The sequence below is a fragment of the Bactrocera latifrons genome, unplaced genomic scaffold, assembly GCF_001853355.1.
Source record: "Bactrocera latifrons isolate USDA-ARS-PBARC rearing strain unplaced genomic scaffold, ASM185335v1 scaffold_20, whole genome shotgun sequence".
NCBI lineage: Eukaryota > Metazoa > Arthropoda > Insecta > Diptera > Tephritidae > Bactrocera > Bactrocera latifrons.
Window position 1 is genome coordinate 988,504 of NW_017535519.1, and position 26,288 is coordinate 1,014,791.

The following is a 26,288-nucleotide window of genomic DNA, read 5'->3' on the forward strand; positions in this document are numbered from 1 at the left end:
AGCATCTTTCTCTTTGACACCATGTCTGATATCCCACGTGATCTGTCAAATACTAATGCATGAAAATCCTAACCTCAAAAAAATCACCCGATATAAGAAGATAGTTACAGTCGTCTTCTTCAGTTTATTTATTTCGAGCACGAGTTGAGATACTTTTGTATTCCATTTGGGTTTCACGATAAGGGTTGTTCTTTTTCATATATTAAAGTGATAATTTTGTCATTTTTTATTAAAGGAGGCAGTTGAGCAACCTTAAGCTTAACCCTAAAGCTTCTAATTAATTCGGAAACTAGAATAACTCAATTTGTTGTTTACAAATGTAGGGACGGTATTTATTTAGTACTGTGCTCAAGTAAATATAGTACACATATACATATGTATATATATAGTATATGTAATAATGGGTAGATTTACCAATATAAAAGATCATTAATTTATACGAATTCCCATGAATCTAAATTTTCTATTAGAATAGTAAAATTTTATTACCCAAGCATAATGTTACAATGTTATAATAGCTGTGTCTTTGATTCAGACAAACGGTAAGTTGAGTAAAAATTAAGATATTTCGGTGAATCTCGCTACGCTTTTTCCTTGGCACTTTCGATAGATCAGTATTGCAAATGAAATCTGTGGACCTGGATGCGCCCCCTAATATGTGTAATGTATTGTAACATATGTATAGTATATCTTAAATTCTACAAAGCTAATGACAAATGACGTTGCACCGCCAACCTTTATGTGAGATCCTATATCTCAAGAACGACAAAATTAATTTGAATTAAATTCGGTACTAGAAAGACTACAACTACCGAAAATAGCAATGAATTTGTGCGGCATAATAATAGGGCTTAGTTAACGTATTTTCCTGCTAATAATAATAAAATACGGTAAAATCGGATCAATGCTAACCATGCCCCCAGTATACTTAATATAATGAATTCTATATTGTTCAATTATGAGTTAGCTTAATGAAACTTAGAGAGGAACGGATGGATAACATTAGGTTAATACTACCCGAAAACCCCACACCTTATGTACGATTTCAAACATCTTGTGGGCCTTATATTTGGTATTCGAGGTATAAGATATTTTAGCAAAATTAAATGAAAGAATAATAGTGGATATATATATGGACCGTCTAATGCCGAAAATGTGTGAAAACAATTAGTGATTTTCGTGCTCTAGCTTCCAGCAACACATGTACATACAAGGAGCATTCCAAAGTACATAAATAGGACTTTTAGAATCTAGCGCCCCCTGCTGGCAACATTATATGTCGACTGATGCGTTAGAATTTGCCATCTTTATCGATTGTTCAGTGAGAATTTCCTCGATTAGAAGTGAAGTTATTGCGTTTTAAATGTCAGTATATTTGTGTTATCGTTGCGAAAATGAGCTTCGAACAAAGAGTCAACATTAGATTATGTTTTAAAATTGATAAAACTTTCACTGAAACGTTTCAACTGATGAAACAAGTTGATGGCGATGCTTGCCTATCCCGCAGCAGAGTGCACGAGTGATTTCCACGTTTTCAAACTGGTCGTGAGGACATAAATGATGATCAACATGAGGACCTATCAAAATCCGTGTTAACCGGAAATTCCATCGAAACTGTGCGTGAATTCTTAAAGAAACAGCCGAAATCATCATTGAAATTCATGGAAATGGAATTCAACATCTAGAAAACATCGATTTATTACATGGGGCTTACGAAAGGGGTGAACGGTTTGTTCCGCACAAATTGACTGACGACTAAAAATTGCTCAGAATCCAACATTTTAAGGACATCATTGAAGAAGTCAAAAACTTCCTTTACAATATTGTGACTGATGACGAAACGTCGTGTTTCCAATATGATCCCGAAACGAAACGCCAGAGTGCTGAATGGAAGGCACGGATTAGAGGAAGCCCAAACAACCGCGCTTGGTGAAGTCAAAAGTGATTCCAAGGGTATTGTCCACAAAGAATTTTTTCCACCCTACCAAAAAGTTAATGCGGCATTCTACCATGGAGTTTTGAAGCATTTAGTGCGCCGTATGTAACGTGCTCGGTCCGAATATCGCGAAGATGAAAGTTGGCCTTTGTTGCACGATAATGCGCCGTCTCACCGATCGACACTTGTGACCGTTTATTTGGCCAAAGATCACATTTTAACCATTAACCACTTCCCGTATTCACCTAATATGGCAAGGTGAGTTTTCTTCCTTTTCGGAAATGTGAATTTGCTCATGAAACGTAGACGGCATTCAAAAGGCTTGTACTTATATAAAAATTTTTGTTAGTCTTGCAGACTTTGTACCGAATATACGGGTCAATGTGTGAGTGACTATATTCAGTTTAGCGATGTTGGGTTGAGTTGATCCGTCCATATCTGACCATACAAGGTGTAATTTGAGTAAAAAGATATCTTGATGAAACTTGATACATACATACATACATATGCTTCTTGTCAAAAAAGTAAGGCGGTGTTTGAAGATGGAAAAGGAAAACCTATAAAGTGCCACATTGATTGTTATTTACACACAATTTCTTCGAATAATGGATGTAAAATTCTCTACAACATTTTGCAATATAATTAACCAACGCCTGAAGACACCTGCGGATGATTCTTTCGAGTTGCAAGAGTTCGGTTAGCCCTTCCTTACTTGCTTATTATAAAGTTTTGTTAACACCTAAACATATATCTGCATCAAATTGCTAGAGTATAAAACCTTCGTATTCAATAGCATATTACATACATACATACATATGTACACGACAATATTCCTTATGTGTTTATTGCGGCTTTCTTATCTCATTTGCTCATTTCATTGACAGCTGTTCGTCAGCAGTTACACAAAATGCTATATACAAATGCTTATGCCTATTTTGGTATAATCGCATCCAATCGCTATCGGCGAGAACAGAATTTGCATCATTTGGGAAATCCAATTTAGACCTCTTATCGCTGTTGGAAGCAATAAAAACATTTATGCACATTAATATGTGCTCATATATATGTATGTGTTAGTATACATGCATACTTATATTATAGTATATTTGTATTGCCAGTTACTGTGGGGAACAGGTTTTCACCTCAAACGGTATAAAAAATACGAAAAAGTAAACAAAACAGTGACAAAATGAAATTTGTTTTTAGCCGGCAATTTTCAGCTGTTCTTGTTTGTGTTTACATTATAGGAAGGTTTAAAGAAGGTTGGGCGAAATTGCTATTTTTGTTTGGAAGTACATATTACTCATTGGCAAAAATGTATCGAAGTTCTTACTCTTACGTTGGTTTTAAAAACAAGTTGAAGTGTTAAGTAGTGACCCTTCTAGTAGTATGGTCCGCCAATTAAATTGCTACTCTCTTCTTTACGGTAACTTATTATCCATAATGTCTAGTATTTCTAAAAAAAAGCTACCAAATTAGAAATACACACATAAGTATACTAATGAATTAGACTTGCAATTTTTGATAGTTTCAACGTATTCTCTGAATCCGGCCGTCAGCGATACTCAAAAATATTTAATGACAAAAAACAAGTAATCGTCAAGATTCAGACCGATTTTAAATCAAAAGAAAAAACATACTGCAAAAATTTTACTTAAAAGTTGGAAAATTTCTTATTGGCTTGTCAAATTGCAAATATACAGTACACTATATTGAACAACAGAATCGAATTTTAACAAAAATTAAAAACCATAACAACTTTTCATTTCCTGACTAGATGTTTTTGTGAGTTCAATGCATTCATATCTTTCAATATATTCGTAAAGGGACATACACATCAAGATATTGTTCATGATAACTGTTTGTATTAATGCACCTCTGGATGAACTTCAATTTACTCAAGTTCTTTGTTAACGTTTTTTGCGTTCTTATGGAAATACCCTGCATATTCCTTTATTTAAACTTAATTATTATTTATATAAAGTATTACTTATATTCATTATTTGCACAATAAACACTTAACTTTTTAAGTACTCAGAACACATGCACTTGAATCCTCTTGAAAATATTGACTTTTGCCATTTTATGCGCGAGAATTATTTACATTTTCTTTGAAGTCAAAATTTACGGTTATTGAGTTTAAATAAAACTTCCACTTACAAAGTCGATAATCGCGACAAAATATTTTTTTCCAATTATTAAGGTAATGGGCAAATAAGTGCGGTACATGATTATAATAGATTAATGATGTTTTCATCAAATACTCTCAATATCGTTTGGGGTCTTAAAATTTTTGTTCGAGATTTTTTTTACTAATTCTGAGTTGTATCTTCACTTGTTCTACAATAATACACATAATAAGTACATATGAACATATATGAGAATATTGCTATAAAAACAATCCGGGATACTACATTCGTATTTGTAAAAATATTATTTGAATTAATCTATTATATAAGGAGAAGTTCATTATCTAGCCACCTCTTACCATAGCCTTGTCCCCAATAGATTTATTGCTTTTCGAAAATATAATGGAAGCTCAGTTCCTCTTAACTTACAAAACCTCAAACAACAAACTTCTGATCAAATATATAGAGGTTCCAGAAAAAAAATTTTTTTGAGCGACGGGCTGACCTTGGTACATTCATAATATAAATCATTCATTAATCATCAAAATTCATAGAAATCTTGGTATTCCTATATTAGTACAGCGCAATAGAAAGAAATATGAACTTAAACTCTACGATAATGGAAATCGATTTGATAATGCCTTGCTACATTCTTGTCATCTAACCTGTTTGAAAATAAGTGATATACCAGTCCTCAAAAGAGCAAAGTTTTATTAAAAAAAAAAGTTACAGATTTTAATTGTGTTTTTTGCCAGTAAACTATTAGTTTATAAAAGTTAAATTACAGCCCTATTAAATAAGGTTTCGACTTACCTTGAGAGATTTAAAAATAACAAGTAAGGAAGGGCTAAGTTCAAGTACAACCGAACACTTTATACTCCTGCAACTGGCAAGAATCTTAAGGTATGAAACGTCAAGAATCGTAATAGATACATATATGTATGTAACTGTTACACTGACCGGCATATTCGGCATAAGGTTTATTACAATGAAAATCAGTATGTGGTAGTTGGGGAATTATCAAACCGATTTTATCTACTTTTGCTAGTACCACTTACTAAAATATTTTCTCTGGCTTTCTGAGGTACTTTATTCACATACAATCACCAATCATATGAAGTAAAGTCAGTCGGATTTTCTAAACTCCTGATATTAATTATAGGGGGTCTCTGAAAGTATTGACCCGATTTCACCCATTTTTAATACACAGAAGTATTATTATCAAGAAAAGATTCTCTATAGATTTCAATAGAATATAATATCAGGCAATTATAGATATTGGGGTCCAAATATTCGGTACTTAAGAGCTTGAACAGTTTTGGTTGGAATTGGATAATTTTTTATCATACATAGGTGGCATACTTGAAAGACATTATTCGTGCAAAGTTTTATCCCGCTGCATTAATTGTTTCTTGATTTGTGTTCTGGAAAGTGAAAGGGTCAAATGGAATTTAAAATTGTGCTATACGGGAAATAGGTGTGGTTATGTTCGATTTCACATTGCCTAATAGGAATACGAGAAGAATGTACTAAATTTAGTTGAAATGGGTAGGGCGGGTCCTGAAATATGGCATTTCACCTAAAGTAAGTGGAGCCGCATCCATACTTTTTTGTCAAGAAACATCTGCACCAAGTTTCATCAAGTTATGTCAATTTTTACTCAAGTTACAGCTTGCGCGGACTGACAGTCCGTCAGTCACTCCGATTTCAACTCGCCTCGTCATCCTGATCTTTTATATATACATATATAAGTATATTTAGATTAGCATTAGTGAAATACACACTCGTCAGGTAAACAAAACTATTATACTTTGTAGTAACATTTTGCAAGAGTATAAAATAATGATGAATGTGTTAAACCAGTTTTATCAGAACTGTTTGCGGTGAGCAATTAGTTTTATTAATAATAATTAGATATAACTAGTGCCTGAACGAAGCTGTCTTTTACTGACACAAAAGCGGACTTTTTATAGAATTTCGAGGAAACCCTAACAATTAATTGTTTATAAAAAATCGAAATAAGAAAATTCTTCAATCAGTCTCTAACTTTTCATGTTTCGAAAGAAGACTGTATAAATTTCACTAATGTCTACCGAGGAGTTTTCGAACACTGTAGATCTTCTTCTTCACTGCTTACGCAATTATAGCCCAGTTAAGAACAGCGGCTCCAGTTAAAGAGCCCAAGCAAAGCCAGGTCCTTCTCCACCTGGTCCCTCCAACGGAGTGGAGGTCTTCCTCTTCCTCCGCTTTGCCCGCCGCGTACTTCCCCGAATACATGACCTAGCCAGCATAGCCGCTACCTTTTAAAACGCTGAACTATGTCAATTTCGTCGTATATCTCATACAGCTCATCGTTCCATCGAATGCGATATTCGCTGTGGCTAACGCGCAAAGGACCATAAATCTTTCGCAGAACCTTTCTCTTGAAAACTTGACGACGATATTTCAAAATATTAAAAAAAAAATAAAAATATATACAAAAATTAAAAAAAAAAAAAAAATTAAAATTAAATAATGCTGTTATCGTCCATGCCTCTCCACCATATAGCAGGACGGTAATAATGAGTGACTTACAGAGTTTGGTTTTTGTTCATCGAGAGAGGACTTTACTTCTCAATTGCCTACTCAGTCCGAAGTAGCTCCTGTTGAAAAAAGTTATTCTGTATGGGATTTCGGGGCTGACGTTGTTGGTGGTGTTGATACTGCTTCCAAGATAGATATTATTGTATACGTGAGAGCCATGTCAGGATGACAGGAAATATTTCGTTTTTCCCTCGTTCACCATCAGACCCATATTGATGTCATCGGCGTACGACAGAAGCTGTACACTCTTATAGAAGATTATACTAGCTCTATTAAGTTCTGCAGCTCGAATTATTTTCTCCAGCAGCAAATTAAAGAAGTCGCACGATAGGGTGTCGCCTTGTCTGAAATCTCGGCTCGGAGAGATCCGAGCTTTGCTCAGTTTACATAGCCGTATTAGTTTTGCGGGGATATCAAATTCAGACATCGCGGCATAAAGGCAGCTCCTTTTCGTGCTGTCGAAAGCAGCTTTGAAATCGACGAAGAGGTGGTGTGTGTCGATTCTCCTTTCACGGGTCTTTTCCAAGATTTTGCGCATCGTGAATATTTGGTCGGTTGTTGATTTACCAGGTCTAAAGCCATATTGATAAGGTCCAATCAGTTTGTTGACGGTGGGATTTAATCTTCCACACAATACGCTCGATAGAACCTTATACGCGATATTGAGGAGACTTATCCCAGGTAGTTGGCGTAGATTGTGTGGTCTCTCTTTTGTATGGATTGGGCAGAGCACACTTAAATTCCAATTGTTTGGTATGCTTTCGTCCGACCATATTTTACAAAGAAGCTGATGCCTACTCCTTATTGTGGTAATTGCTATTCGAAGCTCTTTATGGTCGGGCAATGGAACGTCTGCCGCATCGCCATTGATTGGGGAATCGCGTTCGCCTTCTCCTGACATTATGCTTTCGTTGCCATTCAGCAGGCTGGAAAAGTGTTTCTTTCATAATTTTAGTATGTTCTGCGGGTTATTAGATCACCTCTGGGTGTTCTACAAGAATATGCTCCGTTCTTGAAACGTTTTGTTAGCCGACGCATTGTTTCGTAGAATTTTCGAGCAATACCCCTCTCGGCCAGCTTGTCCAAGCTCTTCATACTAACGCATTTCGGCCTCTCTCTTTGTTTGTCTGCAAATTCCCTCTTCAACTCTCGTCATCTGTCACATCCCATCCATGTGTTGTGGTCGATCGTAACGTTACGAGGTAGGCAGTCTGCTTTCTCACTGCTGCGACACGGCACTCCTGATTCAGCAGTTCTTTTGCATTTTCTGAAAATCAATGATTTCGGTTGCAGCTGTACGTAAGTTGAAATGCTGTCCCACAGTTTCCTTATATCGAATTGTTGAAGAGTGCTCTCAGTGAGCAGGAGTGCAAGTCGAATAGAATTGTTCGCCTGTCTGTTGTGATTGCAGCTTCTCGACGTCGAGTTTTCCTTGTGTTTGTTGACGTGCGTTTTTTACGGCACAGGGTCGTGTGCTTATCTTGGCTGCTATAAGATAGTGGTCTGAGTCGATATTAGAACGTCGCAGCGTACGCACGTCACTGAAGATGATCCATCAGGTTAGTGGCTTTCCGATTCGTAGACAGCCAGGTAGCTTGATGTATTTTCTTATGTTGAAATCTAGTACTACAGAAAACCATTTTTCGGTCCCCGGCGAAGTCGATCAACCTCAACCCATTTGGGGATGTTTCCTCGTGGAGGCTGAATTTACCGACTGTTGTGCTAAAAGTACCTTACTTGCCCACACTGTCGTTAAAGTCGCCAAGCACGAATTTGACATCGTGACGAGGGCAGCTTTCATAGGTGCGCTCCAAGCGCTCATAGAAGGTATCTTTGCTCACATCGTCCTTCTCTTCCGTCGGGGTTAGCTCGCCTTCAAACGGATGTCCTTTGGCTACCCAGAGGGTACTTGGTCGAGGACCGGAAATCGTGAGCTGCTTGAGTTATATGTAAAATAATAATAAGTGAATGGAAATCATAGAACTTTCCTCACGACCCCATCTTCCTGATAGATCACCAGTTCAAAAAACATGATTTTGAGAAAAACGCTTTTGAAGTTTTACACGAACGTTACAAAGCGAACGAGAATTCTTCAAACTACTTGTTTTTTTAGTTTGCATTATTTTATAATTATTTATAGTTTTCTATAACTTTTCCTTTAACTGATAGATCTTTGCCTCTATCAAATTTATTTTAACAAAATACAGTACAAGAAGAAATTACATTAACTTCGGTTCCACCGAAGCTATGTATAATACTCTTCACAAATGCAAAATATTCCTTCCAATAACTTTGATAGGTCAGTTTAAATAGCACCTACATACATGCATATATACAGTGACTAGATCTGAACAATTTCTTCGGAGATTGCACCGTTGTCGTAAAATGAAAAGGCTTTGCATACGTACATATACAAGTAGTTTATTCCGCCACTTCGGCGGCAGCCATGTGTTATAGTGGTATGACATCGGCCGTTCATTTTTACTAGGTATTAATATTTATGAAGTTTTATTACTGATTCATCATGATTTGCATCATTCAGATGAAGCAAAAATTTTTCACTTTTAAATTATTTATTTATTTAGTGCACATTTGCTAAGTTCTATTGCTTAAACAAGGTTGCCAGATATTCTGAGTTATGTAAATTTAATTAAACTATGTATATAACTTTACGTTGCTGTTACATATGAAATTATATGTATGTATATGTATTTTTGAAGTTGTCTAATGAGCCATTAAAAAAACGTAAAAAAAACTGAATGAATTTGATATAAATTTTGCTTAGTGACAAAAATGTATTTAAACTTCGATATTGTCTATTAATGGCATGGTTTTTGTATACTTTTTTACTCTAGTCGAAATTGGAATTTATTGCTCCCAGACTGGAGACTCTCACTCAATATACCATTCTCAGCTTACATTAAAAATATAATATATATTAATTAACTTAGCATGACACAAAAAATTATAGAAATCGATAATACTTTATTTTATTTGCTACCTTTTTGGCCTCATAATTTCTTAATCGTTTTTGACTAAGAGCACAATGGCACGCCTATCACCAAATTCGAGACCTTTCCAAACATCACAATTTCTCTACTGTCACCAGCCAGTACTATATTATTTTAGATCTTAAGGCGACCTGGCTTTCCATTTTATATTATGTTAAAGTGTTGACTTTATACCTCGAGGACTTTACATCTCAGTTACCTTATCTGAACAGATTAGTGATCAGATGAGAATTTATTATATTTTATTGCATGTCAAACCTTATTTCCTAGAATTCCACAGTTGCAACTGCTTATGAAATCATCTTTTTTTGTAGATTGAGTTGAGTTAAGTAAAAAAGTAAAAAAATCAACAACTTTTTATCAAATGCAATATTGGCATATTGGCAGCTCTAGTTAATAAGTATATCAATAGGAGAACGTACATCCATATGTACATATTGTATAGTATGCCATACTAATTTGCATAACAGTCGACGCTCACAAAATATAACCACTTTGTTTTTAAGGTGACTCTAATTTCTAGAGGCTTCTTTATTCATCAAGGTACTCGTATAAACAAAAAAATTAGTTAAATTTACTTTGAACGCTATTTTGAATTAAATCTTTTAATGTAAAATGAAAGAAATCAACATTTTCGATTCTAATTTTAGGTTTAATGTAGTGCAAAGACAGATGCTAAATTTTAGAATTTCGATTTACTGAAGGTTTTAATTTGTGAGAGTCGACTGTACTGCAATGCAACATCTGAAAATATAGAAGATTGATGACTTATGCATAATACCTATATTTAAATAGGAGCAATAAAAATTCGTCTACAGTAAACTCTTGATAAGCTTTACAAACAAAACAAAAAAAATTGCCGGTTATATAAGCAAGTTGTGATGTTATGAAATGCCCAAATAACGAGTTTTTCGTTAAAGTATTGAATGTGTTCTTGTTTTAAGGTGTAAGATTCTACGCAACTTTTTACGCATACCAACATCACGTGACCAGCATTTTATTGCCATAATACAAAAAAAATTATGCGAAGGCTTAAAGCAAATTAAACTATCTCCGCAATCACCTGGATAAATTTTGGAAATTATAGTGAGGAATAGAGAGAGCGGTTCAACCAGGATCTATGCGTGAAGGAAGAAAGGTATCAGTTTTGATGGATCCCGTTATGTTGGCAGATTAACGCGGTTCTTAAAAAAATTGTCAATTGAAAAAGTATGAAATAAAACGAGTTTATATTAAAGTATACATATGTTTTTCGAAATTTTCTCTATGTTTACTTTGATGTATGGTGTCGGCTATTTTGATCATGTTTTCTGACTTATGTGATGTAAAATGAAACTAAGATTTATGGTAGTTTCATTAATTGTAGATACAAACGTATTATACATCTAAAATCCATCTAATATTGTATAATAAATAATCATATATAATGAAAAATATGAAATTTGTTGTTAATTACGATAAGGTCTTTAGTTAATGGATTTTCTCTTCCGGCAAGTGTTGAAGGAATTGCTTAATCTTATCACTTACTTCAGTGAATATGTTCCAACAATAATTACTTTACTTGTATTATACCGTTTCTTCGCTGATAAGACGTAACCTTTGCTGAACAATTTTTTATTTACTTTACTTCAAATTTTCGTTCAATACAATCAAATCAGACAAATGATGAAATAAGCGTTGGTATTACATACCAGTCAAGAAAAAAGTGTAGTTGCATAAAAGAGCCAGAAATCATTGAACTTGATTGAAGAAAAGCATGAGCTGGGCTATGAATTAGTTCTGCATCCATCAGTGTCTAACTCCTACCAACTTCTTTCTGTTCTCAGGCCTCAAGAGAAGGTACACTGAAAAGAAATTTGGTTACAATAGAGTACAGAGTTTTATCCCGACATATCTTGATTTGTACTCTCGAAAGGAAAGAATTAGATGGAATTCAAATTGTGTTATGTTGAAAGTATGCGATTTGGCGATCCCTCGATCTAAATTATATTTATATATCTTTTAGTACTTAGTTATGGCACTTTATATATTTTCGTTAAATGCCGTTTTGTGGGCGTGGCAGTGGTCTGATTACGCCCATCTACGAACGTGATTTTTTTTTGTCAAGGAACAAGCAGACGAAGTTGCATTAATAATTTTAGGGTGATTCAAAAAAAAAATTTCGTTTGTTACTCTGAAAAATAGGTTCCTTGACATCTCTAAAGAAGCCTCTCCAAGAATGAGTTCTTAATTGTAACGGGAAGGTCCTCCTACATACAGTTTTCTATTTTTTTTTATTATCATATAGAAACATTTATATATCACATCCAATTGTTTGAAAAAATATTTTGTTCCTTAGATTTTGTAGGAAATTGAATGCTCTACAGAAAAGGTTTTCTATGATTTTTTCGTAAACCCAACCGTTTAAAAGATATTGACGGTTGAAGTTTGATTATTTCTGGGAAAATTTTTTATTTCTTATGATTCAATGAAGAAAATCATTATGAATGATGAAACTCATAGGTTTTTGGAGAGGGTTTCTTAGAGATGCCTAGGAACTTATCTTTCAGAGTACCAAACGAAAAAAAAATTTTTATAATATAATATGCATTGATGTTTGACGATGAATATCTCGTAAACGCTTAACTTAATCGAAAAATCATAAGAGACCATTTTTATAGATCAGCTAATTTCCTACAAAACTGTATGTCGACTGTCTGCTCTCTCTATCAAATTTTTTGAAGTGAAGTTATTGCGTTTTAAATGTCAGTATCTTTGGGTTATCGGTGCGAAAATGAGCTTCAAACAAAGAGCGAATATTAAATTTTGTTATTTTGTTTTAAAATTGATAAAACTTTTACCGAAACGTTTCAATTGATGAAACAAGTTTAAGGCGATGATTTCCTATCCCATAGCAGAGTGCACGAGTAGTTTCAACGTTTTCAAAATGGTCGCTAGGACATAGATGACGACGAAATGGAATTGAACCTCCCCGAAACATCGATTTATCGCTTTTTGACCGAGCTTTTGGGCTTACGAAAGGTGTGTTCCGTACAAATTGACTGACGACCAATAATTTCTCTCATCGATCGACGCTTCTGACCGTTTATTTGACTAAAAATCTCATTATTACCATTAATCACTCCCCGTATTCACCTGATATGGCACCGTGGGACTTCTCCCTTTTCGGAGTAATGCATTTGTCCATGAAAGGAAAACGTTATACAGAAGTAGAGGCCATTCAAAAGGCTTGCACCGGCATACTGGCATCCATACCGGCCAAAGAGCTAAAACACTCGTTCGACATGCTTTTGGACCGTGCAAAAAGCTGTACTGAAGCAGAAGGAGACTATTTTGAATAAAATAAATTGATTTTGCCGAAAAAACTATTTGTTCTGTTTTATTTTTTTAAGTCCTGTTAACTTTGGAACGCACCTTGTATGTACATAGGTTTTCAAATGCTGTGCCAGGGATTATTTTTCATCGAAACTTGTTTGTTCAATTAACCGGGGAGAATTAAAAGTATATTTTTCACATTTTTACATATTATTAACCGGGTTAAATTAAGCGGTAATATTTACTCGTAATAGGCCATTCTAAGTCCCCGGCCTACCATAAAAACAAAGCAATTCGAAGCCCAATTCTTTGATTTTTACCACAGCTTTCACTGTTTTGTGAAAAGGTACATTGTCGTCATTCAACACCAGTTTCGTTTTCTTCAAATGACACCGCTTTTCGGCGAATTCGACGCTGTTGATGGTCATTCCCTTTTCAAGGTAGTCAATGAGAATTATTTAATGCGCATCCCGAAATACATACACCAAAACCTTGGCATCCGAATAATATATTACATTGACAATTGCGGGTCTAATAAGAGCAGACTTTACTGTATTTTGAAACTTTACTCAATTCAAGTGCAAACAATTACTATTAAATTAATGCATTTTCCACGCCTCGTAAAATGTTTGGTCGGTTTTGTGACTTTTCGCAATACAAATGTCACTTATGTAGGCACACATTGATTCCGTCTGACTTTACTCCAATTCACTAAATATATTATGCATACATACATACATACGTCTCTTACGATATTTTTAAATATAGTATATATGTATATGGGTATACACCTTATCCGTTGTTGTTACTCTTCATGCATTTTTTGTGATGCCCAGGGTATAAAACACGGTAGCATTGCATTAGCTCATCAATCGCAAGTCAGTATTCAGCGAGAATTGTTGCAATGAAGCTTTTGCTTGTTTTCTGCGTTGTGGCCACAATCATGGTTGTACAGTGTTATGGTTCGTCCTTATAAGGCATACACATACGAATTTTGAAAATTTTAACATATATTTCTTTGTGCTTGCAGCTGGGGAACCTAAAGGGCCGGGTAGGCAGAAGCGTTCACCCGAACCACGTAGTAGCAATGGAGCTCCTGGTGAGCCTGGTAAAAATGGCGGAGGAGGTGGAGGTGGTGGTGGCGGTGGCGACAATGGAGGAGGTGGTGGCGACGGTGGCGGTGGTGGCAACGGTGGCGGTGGTGGCAACGGTGGCGGTGGTGGCAACGGTGGCGGTGGAGGCAATGGAGGTGGTGGTGGAAATGGGGGTGGTGGTGATGGCGGCAAAGGGGGCAAAGGTGGTGACGATGGTGCTCCTGGTGCGCCCGGAGCTCCTGGTCATTAATTTTGTTTACGAAAATAAAGTTTTGTTTTGTTTATAAGTCGGCATTCGAAATAATTTTTTATTGATGGTCATTGACGGTCATCAGTTGTAGGTGGTTAGAAAACTATCTCTCTGACTCCGTACGTAATAAATATTTGCGTATCATTACCGCTTGATAATCTCAAATAGTTGTAAATTATTAATGATCAATAATGTAGGAATTAGTATGTAAACTTTCTAGCTTAAGCAGTTTAATATGATCATCTAATGAGAGGGTTGTGATGGTGAGTATTTGAACGTCTACCTAATACTGCCAAGAAGCATCTCTGAGTGGAATGATAATCAATGTTTTTACTGATTTTTTCCTCAATGTGATTTGAGTTATTAGGTTAGGTTAGTTAAATAGGCTGATTTTTCGTGAGGCAGCCAATAATACCACTTTGATAGCTAGAGACCAATTGAGCTGAACTCGTAGAAAGTGTGGGAACCGAGAGGCTTCAACCTTACTTTGGCGAAATGTGGACCGTGGATGAGAGAGTATGTAGATCTTTCCGCCTCAACTTCCTCACTGCAACTTTGACAAGTTGTGTCCTCCAAAACTTTTAGCCTCACCGTGTGAGTGCCAGTAGAGCAGTGTCCAGTTGGGATACTTATCGTTGCGGCAATGTGGACTTTGATAAGAGCTAGCCGTTCAATGGACCTAAGGAGTTATTGTAATCTCAAAGCATTTTGGTGTCTTTATCAAAAATATTCTGGAAATTCGAACAGAATAGCGATAAAAATGAAAGATTAGGATTGTCGAAGTCATTATAACTTTAGTATTTCGCAAAACTATCAGACATATGTACAATGTAAGGATTGAAAAGTATAGATTCTTCGATAGTATACTACGAAAAGGCTTACTCAAATTCAATATACTCAATATGCAAGGATAAAGGTTAAAATTAAAGAAGAAATTGCAAATAATAAACGGTAAAATAAAAACAATTATTATTTTATGTTTCCTAGAATTATTTTAAAGAGCAAAAACACAAATTTTTCACTGAACTAACTGTTTTCGAAGCGCTCCACGGTGCTATCGTTGACATTACAGTGAAGAAAAACTATGGTAGCATGTTTCTTTACGTTTAAAGTCCGCGTAAATATTGAAACACATTATTTGAGGGTCCCCATAATAATATTATTGTTATTTTAAAATTCGCTATAAATATATAACGGATGATGTAGAAGTGAAGTACCTTTTCAAAAGCTTTTTTTTTTGACAGATCACATCGGCCCATATGTATATCTACAGAAATGACGCCGGTAAGAACGTCAAGGGCGATGGCGACCATTATCGCGCCTTGATAATCAAATATTTAATGCCTGAAATTTAAGCTCATTAACTCAGAGACATTTGGTTTCAACAAAACGCCACCACTTTCCCATATCGACTAAAATTTATATCAAGGTTCCTCACGAGGTAATAAACAATTTTCCTTGTGTCTTTTGGTGGAATTTTGTTTTTTCAAAAATAAGTGAAAATTGAACAAAATATTGCTTGGCTGAATTATTAAGGGTTAAGAATGGCAAAACTACAACTACAACTTCAAAACTAACCTTCTTATATCAACAACCATATTTTTTTATTTAAAACATTTATTTTTTCCCCTTATACTGACGAAACGGGAAAACTCAAATTTTCATTGAGAAAATCTGAGGAAAAAGTATCTGTGTTTACTTTGTGATGACATAAAACTTTTTTATTTACTACGAAAAACTTTCACAAAAAACGCAAAGAGTTCCCGCTAAACCGGTGTTTAAAAAATTTTAATCGTTTTTTCGGATCTTCTTTATGCATTTTTTAAAAAAGTTGCCTTTGTGCTGTTTATTGTTTTAATACCATCAGGGTGTAGAACTCTACAAATAAATGAACACCGACTTAAGAAAACAGTGTAATTGGAACATAAGAATAATAACGTAATTTCACACAAAATTTCGTGAAAAAAAAAATTTGTTTGTGCACAAGATAAAAATGAAAAAGTCTATATGTAAAAGTTACAGACCTTCCCATTATGTCCAATATAGCGACATAATTTTTTTCTATAGGACTGGTATTTTTACCGGAAAATGAGATGAAACAACCACGCCCACGGATGGGGAGCATCCTTTTGCCGACCACAGATGGCAAGTCAATTACTTTTCCTTTAATGTTTGTGAGTTTCTCTTTCATATCCGATGGGTTTCAAACTACTACGAATTTCTTCTTTCTTATCATTTGAAAAGGCATTATATTTTCTCAGAAAATTAAAAAAATATACACTTTAATTTTTGTTACTTCATCTTTTAGTTCCAATGGTATTTTTGTACATACATATGTACATATGTACAAATGCAATTGTTTTTTTCACTTCTTACTATTTTCAAAGACACTAAAAACTCTGCGTCCCGTACTCAAGCTGTTTCAATACCTGCGGTTTTAATTTAATTTGCATTTTAATGTACAAATAAATCGTTCTTTTTAATTAATAGGCAGTAAACAATTTGCGCGCCTTAATGATATAATTTCTATTTGAGTTTCCTCAATAAAACGCAACCAATCAAATGTCATTTACAGCAGTACGCATGACATTAAGAGTTTGATGAGTTTGTTTTCATGTCGTTGACAAGTTGTTCTACCCGTTTGGCACAAGCGACCTTGTACGGATTAGCGAGTTCTCGGAAACATTGCTTCCACTGATAATTAATCGCAAGAAAATTATGGTTTTTTTTACATGCATACATACATATATATGTATATAAATTAATTATACATACATATTTTTCCACATTATTAATTTACATGAATTCATAGATTTTTATTTAATTTCACAACATAAATACAGTATACTAGATTACTTCGTAGAACATCGCGAAATTATGCCGACGATCTAAATAAGGAAAAACAGTTACTGCGCATTAATTTCTATTCGTAGAACGGTACTCTTCATTTGCTCTTATTACAAACACCCAAATTGTGAGCCAGGCATTACCGGTATTTTTTATTGTTTTGCTATTTTGTTTTTGTCTACAGCATTTATATGCACACACACACACACATAAACACAATAAATACGTATAAAAAATTAGCTTTCTATATAAATGCACACACATACAGGTACCCATATTTAGTTAAGCGCCGGCGTTAATCAATAAAATGCATGTGCAAGCAATTCTATACATCTTTTGCCTCTGTAAAAACCAAAATGCACACATGTAAGGTTTGACTGCTCCTATCATTACGCGTTTACTGGCGCGTCAAGACAGCGGGTCAAGTTTATTGCATCAGCTGCTTTTGATATGAACCTGAGCTGCATGATGCCGAGTATAAATATCGGCCCTAACTTTGGTTTCGGACATTGCAGTTTCAGTATTTGCAACATGAAGTTCTTCGCTCTCTTTGCTTTTGTCTTGGCCTTAGTGGCGATGGCTATGGGTGAGTTACAGGATTCGGTTAAAAATTAAAGATGCAATACTACATGCATACAATCACGTACATATGTATATATTCATGTTATCGACTTTCCGATTAATTACAAATCATTTTCTTCTTTTTACAGCCATGCCTGAACCTCTGCCCGGTGGTGGCGGCGGCGGCGGTGGCGGTGGTGGTCTCACATTTGAAGAGCTCGGTGGAGGCGGCGGCGGCGGTGGTGGCGGTGGTCTCAACCTTGAACTTGGCGGAGGCGGTGGTGGTGGCGGCGGCGGTGGCAAGTAAATCGCACAGCCATCAACCGACATAGTTTAACACATTGTTAATTGATTTGACTGTTTGGCCTAAAGATTTAGAACAAATTATTACATTAATAAATCTAATTTGATAAACAAAATATAATCGCATTTTAATGATTTGCTTCTATAATTATTAAATTATTATTAAGTGAGCGTGTATTTACTATTGAGCAGCTAAGATGATATGCGGTAAAAGAAGAGCTCTTCCAGAGTATTTTCTCTTTTAAGGAGATTTAATACTATATGGAGATTTAATTTATTGTTGGATAAGTTAGTGCTTTAGAGGGAATTGCATATTGTCACACTCATAGAAACTCCCATCCCTATTACCAATAACCTGGAACAGCTTCTCTTATGGCGTATTTTTCACCTGCAAAGTCCGTCGCTTTATCTTTGCCAAATTTCTTGAAAACGCCTTGAAAAATAAAACCGTTTTCTACCGGTCAGTTTGTAATGCAGCTATATGTTATAGTTGTCCTATATCGGCGGTACAGATAAATAAGCAGTTTTTTGGTGAGGAAAGGATTTTACAGATCAATATCTCAAAAACTAAAGAACTAGTTCGCGTATATACAGACGGACAGGCAGACAAACGCATATGGTTAAATCGAGCTGAGTCGATGTAAATCATTTATATCACTTATGTATATAAAATTTAGCGTTGAATTTGGTCGAAAAAACTGTGCTCAAATTTGTACTATATGATCCAGATGTATAAATTCCCAGTTCTATGAACACATCATAAAAGTTGTTTTAAATATATCTCGTCATTAATATGAGTTCCAACTATTGGAATGATCGAATATAAACCGGAGAGTAAATGTACTATTAGAAAAATGACTTAACTAACAACATTTACAACAATACATTTACATACATATGTATGTCAAAATACATACTATATACAAACATACATATATTTTAGCAATGTTATGTATTGGAAGGATAAACAATCGTTTTTTGACATACAGGTGCAAAAATTATTAGTGATGCTAAGTTCTTTTTCGATATTTTTGTTGATGCTTCATTTATCTATTGTAAAGAGAAAGAATTTGATGTTTTTTAAAACGGTGCCACAAGCGAAGCAAGTACCTATTTTCAAATATCTTGGGGATGCCCAGGAAATGTGTTACATCAAAATTTGTTTCAAATTGGTCCAGTAGTTGCTGAAATTGTGTGGATTTCATTTAAAAATGGGCATTTAGCCCAGTGTCTAATTTTAATACATAACTAAGTAAACCTTTTTTTCAATCTTTGTAATTACGCCTTGCGTAAGGCGTGGGTTTAGCTAATAGACGATTTGACTCTTTTGATACAATTATGATATACAAAAGATATTTTTTTTTACTGTGGTTAATATGACTTTAATGTTCAGAAACGGGCACATACCCTCTTCTTGAAATATATTTTAACCGCAGGTGATCTTCTTTAGTGTGATCAGTTCGTAGATTAGTTTATTACTTACGGGATGTGTTCAAAAATAACTGAAGCATTGGATTTTTGAAAGAGAATTATTTTTTAACATATTTTTACATTCTGCACTTTTGCCAGCGCTTTTTCCAATCGCTGAAACACTTCTCAAAGTCGATTTTTGGGATAGCCATTAGCTTTTCCGCAATGCGCTTTTAATGTCATCTATGTCTGTTTGTGACAACCATTTAGGGTTCATTTAATTTTTGGAAATAGGAAAAGGTCACGCGGAGTCATGTCTGGCAAATATTAGCGAACAAATTCTTTACTCTACTATTTCTTGAACAAACGGTTGCAGACAAGGTAAGCAAGGAGTACAGCTGAGAATTGTATTGTACTTCATGATATGTCAACATAGCAAAAAAAAATTTAACAATTGGGCTATCCAAACTCGCGAAATCTTAATTTTAAAACTCCCGTTAGTTTTTGAACACACCCCATAGTTATAGTTTTGTTATATGGCAAAATCAACGTCTGTGCAATAATAAACCTCCTTAGACCGCCAACGATCGTGTTACCAAGTCCTATCCACATTTATCGTTCATGTCACTTCGAAAAGTAAATGTTGAGCTTTGTGATATCTTGATCAGCTTTAAGCACAGGCACGTCACCACTAGTCCACAATTTGGATTCCCGGGTAGAGCAGTTAGACAAGCTAGGAACCTCTTTCGATGAATCCGAGGCCCTCTAAAAACGATCAGAAGATAATTTATACTCAACTTAATTCAGGGCAGTTAGAAATCAATAATCACAATGGGCTTTCTAGAGGCCTATGTGAGTGATCAGACAGCCACTCTACCTACCTAGCTATGATAAGAACAGCACTAAAGACTTATTACATAAGTAGAGGTATAGTACTTACGGTCTCACAGCTACCATAGCGGGGGACTTTCTTTCGGAGAATGCGTTAATGGATAAAATGAGTAGTCTCACTCAGACCAGCAAATGGTTTGAGCGCAACGAGGAAACGAGATTGCAATATTATAAAGGTTAAATAAAATTTACCCCAAGTTGGCAGCACTTTTACCTACCTGTTGCAAATACTTGGAATATACATATTCCTTTCAGTCTGAGGAAGTTGTTATTGCAGGTGGATAGTATTAGACTATTGCTCCGACCAGAAATTACCGCTACTAAAAAATTGTAAAGAGCTGCAAGTAAGTCGCAAATCTATCTTTAACAAAAAAGGTTATTATCTTACAAACTGCTAAAGCTCTTTCAACCAAATTTTGTGAATATATTGAATTCCAGCATATCCTTGATACTTAAATAGATAACTTAAAAGATAACTGGCTAGATTTAATAAAAAACCTCAAAATAACGATTCACCAAAGTGATTATGGTTGACTTTAAACCGAAAAGTCGGTTGACTATTTCCTCTAGTTCCCCTGTGCTTATTATAAAGTAATGATTTTAGAAATTTAAACCGTTTTTATACGGTATAAAGTCAGTGCCGGATTAAAGTAGCGCGGGGCCTGTAGCAAATTCTGTCAAGCGGCTCTTGGTATAGTATAGGTTCTCAAGTTTAGGATATTAAATAAAACAAAATTGTTACAAATAAACTTTTCTGGATTTATTATAGGCAAATTTAGAGGTAACACTTTCAATATCGACTTCTTTAAGCAACTCAAGCTCTATATTCAACAAAGTGAGATGATTAAGACGTTCTTTGCCCAACGTGTTCCTTAATTAATTTTTAATACGTTTTATTATTGAAAAAGAACGTTCGCCACCGCAGTTAGTGATTATGAGAGATAAGTAAATTCGCAAAGCAATTTCTAAGTTTGGGAATAACGATTCTAAATAATTATGTATTTAATAAAAGTTTGTAATATTGCTGTTCCAGAGGCTCCTGTTTCTTGCTTTCAATAACAGTAGCCACATTTGTTTTCAGCAGCTCTGCGAATTGCACTAATTCTGCGCCAAGGCTGTTCTCCAAATCATCTTCGTAAGCACTGACCATACTAGAGAATTTTTCCAAAATCTCTTCTGTTGTAAGAGATTTTAGCTGTTGAAATACTTCAAAAATACTAGTAATTTTATTATATGCTTTCATATGTTTAGTTGAAGTAATCAATAATGACAATAAACACCTCAAATTCGAAACGTTGTCCAGTTGTTTGATTTTCAACAAAGTCGTCGAGCGTAGTAGAGCCGCTGAAATGGTCGTACTTTGTATTACGCTTGATTCGTCTTGATGCCTGTTGCTGGTTTTCTTCACAGTAGGTCAGATCTTTGACTCTTGCCTCAGTATCTGAAAAAGTGGATCGCATTACTTGGACGTAGCCATATAATGATTCGTAGGCGTATTATTAAGGTCTTGATCAGCCGACTGTAGCGTAGCAGTAGTTGAAAGTAGTTCGGAAGCTTTATTACGGCAACCCGCTTCATTGAAAATGTCTTCCAATACTTGCTTAATAGTGATAAAACCACATCAAAGTCCTTCGTAGCATCAGCTCGGGCTGACCACCTAGTGTCCGATAGCCGTTTCAAAATCGGAATTTTTGAAGTAGAATCTTTAAGTGCATACAAAATCTAGAGATAATCGATAATGATTTTCTTTTTATATTATTTTATGAAAATATTTATTTAATTAATAGAAATTCACAATAGCGGTATTTGGCCGAAATTAAACTTTATTTTGATATAAAAATTAATGGATATTAATAAAAAAAAGTAATAACCTGGACGCTTGAAGGGTAGAAATGTACCTAGTATAGATACTAGTCTAAATATTTCGATTATAATATTTATAATTAAACATTAGAACTTTAAACTTAAGAAGTTCGTAAAATGCCTACTTATTTTTACGCTTTAACGTGACGAAATCGGGTTTTAGATTTTCAGGTGGAAGGTGGAAGTGAAGCATAGGCTAAGCGCTTCGCGCTTAAAGCATGGAAGGATATTTTACGCTACATCTAAACTGAATTTTTTTTAAATTACGGTCAGTTGGATCGCGGGCCGGTAGCATTTGCTACTCTTGCTACGTGGCTAATCCGGCACTATATAAAGTAGAGATACATGTATGTATCTTAAACATTGAGTCAACCCATACCAAAAAATCATTGAAATTGGAATCTCGGTGACGACATATGGCTTTCCTCATTCTGTTGACTTAATGCCGAATGATTGAGTCAATATACCCCTCTATGGATAATAGATGACTTATTTTATTGGTACTGTTAAAACTTCATATTATGCATTCCTCTGACCCCATATACCCAATATAATGATTTAAGTTTATGTAATTTAATAGTCAATATTCTATTTATAAACGACATTTTTCTTTATAAAGATTTGCTGACACGTGGAAGTATTTCCTCACGTTAAATTCTAAACAAATGAGACTTCGGCTGCACCCGACATCCTTATTCGTTTGCTATAAAGTTTAGAGAGTGAATATACTATACATATATTCAGATGCACCCCCACATAGCGCTTTCTTACACGTTATTTTGCATTTGTGCTGTCAATCAATATGCAGCACCTTTGTACGTCTTTCCGTTGAAAATATAAGAGTATGCTTCATCAATCACTTAGCCATATGTATGTGTCCATATATAAGTATATAATATATGTATATGCATTTCAATTATTTATGTAAAAAACTTTTACATGTATATGAACATACACACTTCTATATATGGACGAGTGTATGTCTAGACTGTTGTTATCGCCGTGCGTTTAAGAGCGCATCAAAACAGCGGGTCAAGTTTATTGTCTCAGCTGCTTTTGCGACGAAGCTGACAACATGATACCGAGTATAAATATCAGCCCTAACTTTGGTTTCGGACACTGCAGTTTCAGTATTTGCAACATGAAGTTCTTCGCTCTCTTTGCTTTTGTCCTGGCCTTAGTGGCGATGGCTATGGGTGAGTTACAGGATTCGGTTAAAAATTAAAGAAGCAATACCACATGCCTGCAATCACGTACATATGTATATATTCATGTTATCGACTTTCCGATTAATTACAAATCCTTTTTCTTCTTTTTACAGCCATGCCTGAACCTCTGCCCGGTGGTGGTGGCGGCGGCGGTGGCGGTGGTGGTCTCACCTTTGAAGAGCTCGGTGGAGGCGGCGGCGGCGGTGGTGGCGGTGGTCTCAACCTTGAGCTCGGCGGAGGCGGTGGTGGTGGCGGCGGCGGTGGCGGTGGTGGTCTCACCTTTGAAGAGCTCGGTGGAGGCGGCGGCGGCGGTGGTGGCGGTGGTCTCAACCTTGAGCTCGGCGGAGGCGGTGGTGGTGGCGGCGGCGGTGGCGGTGGTGGTCTCACCTTTGAAGAGCTCGGTGGAGGCGGCGGCGGCGGTGGTGGCGGTGGTCTCAACCTTGAGCTCGGCGGAGGCGGTGGTGGTGGCGGCGGCGGTGGCGGTGGTGGTCTCACCTTTGAAGAGCTCGGTGGAGGCGGCGGCGGCGGTGGTGGCGGTGGTCTCAACCTTGAGCTCGGCGGAGGCGGTGGTGGTGGCGGCGGCGGTGGCGGTGGTGGTCTCACCTTTGAAGAGCTCGGTGGAGGCGGCGGCGGCGGTGGTGGCGGTGGTCTCAACCTTGAGCTCGGCGGAGGCGGTGGTGGTGGCGGCGGCGGTGGCGGTGGTGGTCTCACCTTTGAAGAGCTCGGTGGAGGCGGCGGCGGCGGTGGTGGCGGTGGTCTCAACCTTGAGCTCGGCGGAGGCGGTGGTGGTGGCGGCGGCGGTGGCGGTGGTGGTCTCACCTTTGAAGAGCTCGGTGGAGGCGGCGGCGGCGGTGGTGGCGGTGGTCTCAACCTTGAGCTCGGCGGAGGCGGTGGTGGTGGCGGCGGCGGTGGCGGTGGTGGTCTCACCTTTGAAGAGCTCGGTGGAGGCGGCGGCGGCGGTGGTGGCGGTGGTCTCAACCTTGAGCTCGGCGGAGGCGGTGGTGGTGGCGGCGGCGGTGGCGGTGGTGGTCTCACCTTTGAAGAGCTCGGTGGAGGCGGCGGCGGCGGTGGTGGCGGTGGTCTCAACCTTGAGCTCGGCGGAGGCGGTGGTGGTGGCGGCGGCGGTGGCGGTGGTGGTCTCACCTTTGAAGAGCTCGGTGGAGGCGGCGGCGGCGGTGGTGGCGGTGGTCTCAACCTTGAGCTCGGCGGAGGCGGTGGTGGTGGCGGCGGCGGTGGCGGTGGTGGTCTCACCTTTGAAGAGCTCGGTGGAGGCGGCGGCGGCGGTGGTGGCGGTGGTCTCAACCTTGAGCTCGGCGGAGGCGGTGGTGGTGGCGGCGGCGGTGGCAAGTAAATCGCACAGCCATAAACTACATAGTTTAACACATTCTTAATTAATTTTACTGTGTGGCCGAAGGATTTAGAACAAATTATTACATTAATAAATCTAATTTGATAAACAAAATATAATGAGTGCTTTTGATGTTTCGTATTATGATATTATTGAGTATATGTAAATTTGCAGTTGAGCAGCTAAAATGCTATTTGGTAAAAGTAGAAGCCTTCCATAGTTCCTTTACTTTGAAGGAGATTAATTCTATACGGAATAATAGTGGAATGCAAGGATATGGTTAGCTAACAAAACTATTATATATACACCCATACATACATACATATGTGTACATAAGTATGGTATCTATGGTTTTCCTCTTACAATGGGTTATACTTCATAATGATAAAGGGAAAGTTAATTAATTAAAACAATTACAAGGAATAAAATGTGTTATCCTAAAATAATCTCAGCAAGAGGTATTAGTATAGGGAAAGGGTATTAGTATAGGGATGACGCCTGAAGTATTTTAGCTAGATAACAGAATATTTTTCTTCATAAAGCGAGCACATTTGAAGATATTTTTTCTCGAGAGGGTTCACTGATTAAGTTTCATTGGGTAGTTCCGGATAATGTCATGTTTTAATACGGAGAATAACAACTTAAATACCTTTATTTGGGGTTCCTTCATTCCACTGAAATATGTATTCATACAAATGTAAACAGTGGACATTTCTAAAATTTTATACTTACATATGTATATTATGGTAGCATTTCAGAGACAATCAAAATATTGCGAAATATCATCGCAATTGAAGTGGACAAGTGTGGTTACCTTAATTGTAGATTAAATGGGAAATTCTGTGTCTTATTTTCAAATAATAACAACTAAGATTCAACTAAAAAATGGGTAATTTTTAGACAGATATAGCCTGTGCACCGAACTACATTATATTATACGATCAATGAGTTGTCGAAAACTCTATATTCACAGTACGAAAAATTAATGTATTAATTTTTAATCAGGGAATCAGAGATATCCATTTCATTTTCTATCTGAGAAGCACAAACAAAATTTTTGCACAATACGGAATTAAACGTTTTTTACTACGATCCCGAGTACCCAGTTCATGTTTTCAGATTAATGTATGACTTGGTTATGGGTTTATACTCTCTCAACATGATTAGCACAGTACTATGATATATTACAGTTTCGTGGAGCTTATGATTCTTTGTAACAGCTAAAACTAATCAAGGAATTTTAGTTGTGTAAATGAACGGGCTGACGACACGGCAGCTAAAACTTGAGTAAAAATTAAGATAATATGTCATATGCTCACTTCAGGCATGGGATCTACAGATTGGATTGGATTATTGAATAACCTGGTATGTTGATGACACCTAGAACTTGGTAATGTGGATTAGCAGAATCGAACCATTGTCACTTCTAAACAAGTAAGGAAGAGCTAAGTTCGGGTGTCACCGAACATTTTATACTCTCGCATGATAAAGTGATAATCGAGATTTCAGGCGTGGTTGTGAACCGATTTCACCCATATT

The 26,288-nt window shown here is 36.5% G+C and overlaps 3 protein-coding genes and 1 long non-coding RNA gene across 5 annotated transcripts in view; 3 read left to right on the plus strand and 1 right to left on the minus strand.

Annotated features, from left to right (window-relative positions):
* The window catches only part of LOC108967976, a 15,480-nt gene extending 3,983 nt beyond the window's left edge, over window positions 1-11,497 (minus strand). The window contains exon 1 of the long non-coding RNA XR_001993294.1: window positions 11,351-11,497. This is a non-coding gene — a long non-coding RNA (uncharacterized LOC108967976). The remainder of the gene's footprint in view (window positions 1-11,350) is intronic.
* A 2,329-nt stretch (window positions 11,498-13,826) lies between these two features.
* LOC108967974 (eggshell protein 2A-like) lies at window positions 13,827-14,483 on the plus strand. The gene is made up of 2 exons (XM_018931687.1): window positions 13,827-13,936; window positions 14,005-14,483. Exons 1-2 carry the CDS (start codon window positions 13,879-13,881, stop codon window positions 14,316-14,318), a joined length of 372 nt encoding a protein of 123 aa, XP_018787232.1. The 5' UTR covers window positions 13,827-13,878; the 3' UTR covers window positions 14,319-14,483.
* A 3,065-nt stretch (window positions 14,484-17,548) lies between these two features.
* Window positions 17,549-18,155, plus strand: LOC108968071 (rRNA 2'-O-methyltransferase fibrillarin-like). The gene is made up of 2 exons (XM_018931840.1): window positions 17,549-17,751; window positions 17,876-18,155. Exons 1-2 carry the CDS (start codon window positions 17,616-17,618, stop codon window positions 18,031-18,033), a joined length of 294 nt encoding a protein of 97 aa, XP_018787385.1. The 5' UTR covers window positions 17,549-17,615; the 3' UTR covers window positions 18,034-18,155.
* Window positions 18,156-23,182: 5,027 nt separating this feature from the next.
* Window positions 23,183-24,881, plus strand: LOC108968070 (glycine-rich cell wall structural protein-like). Of its 2 annotated transcripts, none has more exons than XM_018931839.1 (2): window positions 23,183-23,446; window positions 23,515-24,881. In XM_018931839.1, exon 2 carries the CDS (start codon window positions 23,517-23,519, stop codon window positions 24,750-24,752), a length of 1,236 nt encoding a protein of 411 aa, XP_018787384.1. In that variant the 5' UTR covers window positions 23,183-23,446; window positions 23,515-23,516; the 3' UTR covers window positions 24,753-24,881. The 2 variants fall into 2 exon arrangements, with proteins under 2 accessions (XP_018787384.1, XP_018787383.1); XM_018931838.1 differs by having other exon boundaries at window positions 23,183-23,389; window positions 23,515-24,761.
* The last annotated feature ends 1,407 nt before the right edge of the window (window positions 24,882-26,288 follow it).

Coding starts and splice junctions, on each gene's coding strand:
- LOC108967974 (XM_018931687.1), top strand. CDS start 13,879: ATGAAGCTTTTGCTTGTTTTCTGCGTTGTGGCCACAATCATGGTTGTA. Junction 13,937..14,004: donor CATGGTTGTACAGTGTTATG/GTTCGTCCTTAT, acceptor TTGTGCTTGCAG/CTGGGGAACCTAAAGGGCCG.
- LOC108968070 (XM_018931838.1), top strand. CDS start 23,269: ATGATACCGAGTATAAATATCAGCCCTAACTTTGGTTTCGGACACTGC. Junction 23,390..23,514: donor CTTAGTGGCGATGGCTATGG/GTGAGTTACAGG, acceptor TTCTTTTTACAG/CCATGCCTGAACCTCTGCCC.
- LOC108968071 (XM_018931840.1), top strand. CDS start 17,616: ATGAACCTGAGCTGCATGATGCCGAGTATAAATATCGGCCCTAACTTT. Junction 17,752..17,875: donor CTTAGTGGCGATGGCTATGG/GTGAGTTACAGG, acceptor TTCTTTTTACAG/CCATGCCTGAACCTCTGCCC.